Source organism: Gracilinanus agilis, chromosome 2 (genome assembly GCF_016433145.1).
Source record: "Gracilinanus agilis isolate LMUSP501 chromosome 2, AgileGrace, whole genome shotgun sequence".
NCBI classification, from domain to species: domain Eukaryota; kingdom Metazoa; phylum Chordata; class Mammalia; order Didelphimorphia; family Didelphidae; genus Gracilinanus; species Gracilinanus agilis.
Genome location: NC_058131.1, coordinates 378,188,099 through 378,194,100, shown reverse-complemented (window position 1 = coordinate 378,194,100; position 6,002 = coordinate 378,188,099). Strand labels below are relative to the sequence as shown.

Below are 6,002 nucleotides of genomic sequence, written 5' to 3'. Positions count from 1 at the left end.
GAATAGAATATTCTATTTTCTTATTCACTCAAGTTTCTCTTGGTGTCCCCTGCTATTCACCCCCTCTTTCCCATCCCCCATGCCATCTTAGATTATTTAGTGTTCCACCCTCACCCTGTAAATTATTCTTCTGATTACTATAATAGTGAATATTATAATAGTGAATAGAGTTCACTACAGAGAATTAAACATACCATTTCTCTACATAGGAATACAGATAATTAGATCTCACTGAGGCCCTTAAAAAGGCAAATTTAAAAATTATAAGTTTTCTTTCTTTCCCCTCTGTATCTTATTTACCTTTTCAGGTTTCTCTCGATTTTTGTGGTTGGATATCAAACGTTCCATTTAGCCCTGGTCTTTTCTGTGCAAATACCTGGAATTCTTCAATTTTGTTGAATGCCCATACTTTCCCCTGGAAATATATAGTCAGTTTTGATGGGTAGTTGATCCGTGGTTGCAGGCCCAGCTCTCTTGCCTTTCTGAATATTGTATTCCAAGCCTTCCGGTCTTTTAGCGTTGAGGCTGCCAGATCCTGTGTGATCCTGATTGGCGCTCCTTGATATTTGAATTGTTTCTTTCTGGCTTCTTGTAAGATTTTTTCTTTTGCTTGGAAACTCTTGAATTTTGCAATGATATTTCTTGGTGTTTTTCTTTCTTGATCGAATGTAGTGGGTGTTCTATGGATCCTTTCAATGTCTATGTTGCCCTCTTGTAGGACTTCAGGGCAATTTTGCTGAATTATTTCTGTTAGTATGGAGTCCAGGTTTCTATTAATTTCTGGTTTTTCTGGAAGACCAATTATTCTCAAATTGTCTCTTCTAGACCGGTTTTCTTGGTCTGTCACTCTCTCATTGAGATATTTCATGTTTCCTTGTATTTTTTCAGTCTTTTGGCTTTGTTTTATTTGTTCTTGTTGTCTTGAGAGATCATTAGTTTCTACTTGCTCAGTTCTAGCCTTTAGGGATTGATTTTCGGTTTTTGGCCATAATCTTCTGGTTTTCGGCCATAATCTTCTGGTTTTCGGCCATAATCTTCTGGTATTCCTTTTCAATCTGGTCATTTCTTGTGTTCAATTTGCTTATCAGTTCATTTGGTTTCTGAGCCTCGCTTTCCAGTTGCAAGATTCTACCTTTTAAACTGTTATTTTCTTGCCAGATCTCTTCCATTTTCCTCAAAATCTCAGTTTTGAACTCTTCCATAGCTTGTGAGGAGTTTTCCTTATTTGAGGAGGGTCCGGATGCTTGTTTGTTCTCCTCCTCTGTTTGCTCGGTTCTCTGGATTTTCTCTGTGTAAAAGCTGTCGATTGTTAAAGACTTCTTTTTATTATTGTTATTCTTTCTCTTCTGAACTTCCTGAGGCTGATTAGCCATCATTACCCCAGCAGCTTCTCAGATTTATCCTCGCACTCAGTGTCTGTCCTCTGCCGGAGGTTTCTTTACAAGTCTCAGGGCGCTGCTTCCACAGTCGTATACCCGTCCACACTGGTTCCCCACTTAGGCTTTAGTTCCTGGCTGTGTCTGCCTCCACCCACGCCTCCGCAGTGCCTGCGTTCTGCTCAGCCTGCGCTGTGCGCCCTGCGTCCTGCGCCCGCGCTCAGATTTCACCTGCTTTCTTTGGCTTAATGGGGTCCTAAGTCTTGCTGCTCTCAGGAACAGGCCCCGAAGCTGCCAATGACTCGATGGGTGCCCCAAAATTGCTCTATTTCTTTTTAGCTGGCTTCAGAGCTCTAGATCTTGTGTGTGGAGGGGGTGGGGGTGGGGCGGTTGCTCAGCCCGCGATTTAGTGAGAGCCCTTTATAGCCTGGAAATGTCTCGATTCCACGTACCTTCCACGCTGTGCCCTGTTGTGGGGTTCCTCCGTTCGTCTGGACTTGTTTTTATGTCCCCTTGAGGAGTTTTGTGTGTTTTGGTCAGGAGAGGTTAAGAGCTGCTTCTTACTCTGCCGCCATCTTAACCCGGAAAAAAAACTCCATATACTTTTGAAAGATTAAGACATTAATTAGACAATGGAATAGAACTGGACAAATAATTTGAATTTAGATATTGCATTTTACTGATTATTTATGCAGACATTAAGTAGGATTCAAGGACGTGGCTTTTTAAATATATATTTACATTTCAAAATTACCCATACATCATTTATTCCCAAACTCATCTGATATTCACCAACACAAAAAATTTGTAAACTAAACCTCATGTTAAATTTATAATGAGTAAAAAAACTTCCATTAAAAGAATGACATAAACTTAATGGACATTGCAAGGAGAGAAAAAAAAAAAGATCTTATATCAATATTGCCCATAAGAGAGTCATAGATCCATTTGGGTAGACAAAGGAATTTACTTCATTATAAATACTTTTGAATGATGTGCAGTGTTTAATCAGAGTTTCTTATATTTTGAAGTTCACCCAGAAATTAATAGAAACTGTATTAGCCAACTTCGTGATTTTATATAGAGGAACTAAGATTCAGAGAGGTAATACAACTTTTCCAAGGTCAAAAACAAAAGAACTGTTTTGGAAGCTTTCTTTTGGCTCTCTTAGAAAATCACTGACTACAGCACATTGCCAGACAACATGGAAGGAAATGTACACAGTCCCAGAAACTCCAATGCCTGGGATAAAATAAACAAGATTAATATTTAAAGAAAGGTGATGGTGGCTCTCTCACTAGATTATATTTCAAATATGTCAAGAAAAATGATTCCTTTAGATCAGTGTTCATTTTATTTAGATTTCTGAATTCCCTCTCCCCATTCACAAAGTGGCACATAGAAAGCTGTGTAGAGCAAAGGAGGATCTAAAGCATTCCATAGAAAACTTCAAAATGATTGTCAAGAATATCATGTTTTAGTGAATGGTGCAATGAAATCTTAGTCAAGAGCTCTGACTTTAGGCAAGGAAATTCACCTTATCATTGCATGTATATGAAAAAAGTTTGAATACATGATTTTCTAATTATCTTCGACTTCCAAAACTTTATTATTGGTATATTGATTTCTCAGATCTCTAAGTGAATATGGCTTTCAGGAGCATGAAAAATGCTATACCAATATTTCATTTTGTAATTTACAATTTGCTGAGAGCTAAGAATTTTACTGGATTTTCTTGGTAGGCTGTCAGTTTTTCAACTCTCATAGATTATGACAGAGTAAACCAACTACTCTTGGATTCATTCAAAGACTGCTGGACTTCAAAGAGGATGCTTTTGTGAGCTGTATGGAGTAGACCGATCCTGATCTGTTGGGGATTAAAATGAAAGAGGGAAGATTTCTCATTAAGAGAGTACCTTGGAAACACTATGGACTTCACTCAAATGATCCAGGCCAAAAAAATGCCTCACCTAGAACTCTGAACCATTTTTCTCTTCCTCAAATAACACTAGGGGAAGAAACTCCATAACTTCTTTGTGTAATCCATACTATTGTTTTCTAACTCTAGGAACAGTATCATTGGAGACAAAAGGCCTAGTGTCAGATCCTACCTCTGATATTACTGATGTTAATTTGGGCAAGTCTTTAGCTTCTCTTTTATTCATTTTCCTCAAATGTAAGATGAGGGGGTTGAACCAGATAGGATCTGAGGTCTCTTACATTTCTAGAGCTCTAATTCTGAAATTCTATGATCATTTATGTTTTAATTTAAGCCTTATTTCGTCTTCTATGAAGTATTAATGACTTAGATAGCTAATTACTATCTTCCTCATTTATATCCTTCTACTTGAAGTATAAATTCCCTCCTTTTTCTTTTATTTCCCCCAGAGTAAATAATCTTGATTCCTATACAATATTCTCTATAGCACCAGCATTTGAAGCTCAGATATAAGAATATGTTACAATGCAAAGATTACTAGATTAGGAATCAGATCACATTGGCTCATGTCCTAGCTCTACCATTTGTTACTTTTTTTTTTAAACCCTTACCTTCCGTCTTGGAGTCAATACTGTGTATTGACTCCAAGGCAGAAGAGTGGTAAGGGTAGGCAATGGGGGTCAAGTGACTTGCCCAGGGTCACACAGCTAGGAAGTGTCTGAGGCCATATTTGAACCTAGGACCTCCCGTCTCTAGGCCTGGCTCTCAATCCACTGAGCTACCCAGCTGCCCCCCATTTGTTACTTTTTTTATATTAGCCAAGTCAGTGGACCTCAGGTCACATATATAAAATTGATTTTATACTAAATTACTTTTAATTTCCATTTGACCTCTGATCACATGATCCCTTGAAATTAGTTCAAAGAAAAGAGCATAGCTTACTACTCACTAGATGTGATCTCTCTACAAATGTATGTCAATTTGTTATGTATATGCTTTTAAAAGGACTATATATATATATATATATATATATATATATATTACTAGCTACAAAAATGTCAGTATTGTGATTTTAATCTATAAGCTAGGACAGAAAACAAGAATAAGAAATCTTATTTTTGTTTAGTCATTTTAATTATGATTAACTCTTCATGATATGATTTGAGGTTTTCTTGGCAAAGATACTGATATACCATTTCTTTCTACATCTAATTTTACAGATAGGGAACTGAGGCAAAAAGAGTTAAGTGTCACACAGCTACCAAGTACACAGAGGTTGGTTATGAACTCATGGATAGGAGTCTTCCTTACTCCAGGCCTAGCACTCTATCCACTATTCCAGCAATCTGCCTAAGAAACAACCTACTCAGGCTAACATTGTGGATTATTATAGTTAGTAAGTTTACCAGCAAGTTACTGGGAAATGAGATGCTATGCTTATATGGCTTCTGTCAAATTGGACATCATGTATACACATTTTTTTTGCTCAGCTATTCAAATGACTTATAAGCCAGTGCAAGGCAAGGAATCTTGGCTTCCACTGATCCTGTTCCTACTTGTGAAGATGGAAGAAAGTAATTTTTTTTGTATCTTCCCATCTGAAGTACACCAAAAAGTGTCTTAAAGATCTACTTGGCTGACAAAAGAGGAAAACTTTAATATATTGCATATTTTGGGGGGTTTATATTTTTTATATGCTCCTGGCTTATAGGAAGTCTTGATAAATGCTCACTTATTTATTGATTTAATGTACATTTGACCTTTCTAATATCCAAGCATGCCACCATTCATTTTGTAAACTTTGGGAAGTCTATAAAAAATAAGCCAGATCAATGATCTCTTACATGGCATACAGACAGGAAAAAAGATTTAATATTATCAATAATAATCAGATAATAATTCATATTAAGAAATATTTGGCACAAGAATTGCTTATCACTGGCAAGAGAAGTCTTTATTGAAGTGGAGACTCCAACTTGAAGGTACTATATCTATTTTCTAACTAGATTTACATTCTTTCCCCTTTGTGTAAATAACATTACTTTCGGGCATGCTAAAGGCACCACATGCTAAATGCATCAATGATTTAAAAATCAATAAGACCAAATCCCTAAATTGTCCATTTGACATTATTATATGTCACAAAAAGAATCATTAGCCATTACAATTATTCACAGACAACACTCTTTCAAACATCTGTTGAGTATATATCCAAAAATAAAACAAAGCAAAATAAAAACTGATTGTTTATTGGAGACCTAGAAAGGAAGGAATTGGGAAGAAAAGATCAAATTTTCTAGTGATGGATAATTAAATAATATGAATAACATTCAAGAGCATCTCCCATCTTCTGATAACAAGGTCCCTTTGGGAATGCTTGGAAAGAACAAAAGAAAATCTGAAAATCATCGAGGAATCATAGTATCATAAATGTTGAAATGTTCCAAGGAAGTATAATCTTTTTTTGATCAGCAATAATAAAACCTATCCTGTTATTTTTAATGATGTAAATGAAAGAAATAGCACCATCATCATTAGTAGTAGTAGTATTTGAATTTTCTGGAAAGAAAAAAATGAAATTTCTTTTAATATGAATAATAAAATCTTATTTTCTAAATATATACGTATATATATTTAATTGCATGTCAGAGTTAAGAGGACTTCTAGTCTCTTAATCTAACATTCTT

The 6,002-nt window shown here is 35.9% G+C and overlaps 1 protein-coding gene across 1 annotated transcript in view; it reads left to right on the top strand.

The window, feature by feature from the left end:
• GABRA1 (gamma-aminobutyric acid type A receptor subunit alpha1) overlaps positions 1 to 6,002 on the top strand; it is a 66,019-nt gene that overhangs the window by 32,315 nt on the left and 27,702 nt on the right. Inside the window, exon 5 of the mRNA XM_044659842.1 lies at positions 2,389 to 2,480. Coding sequence (XP_044515777.1) covers positions 2,389 to 2,480 — 92 coding nt within the window. The remainder of the gene's footprint in view (positions 1 to 2,388; positions 2,481 to 6,002) is intronic.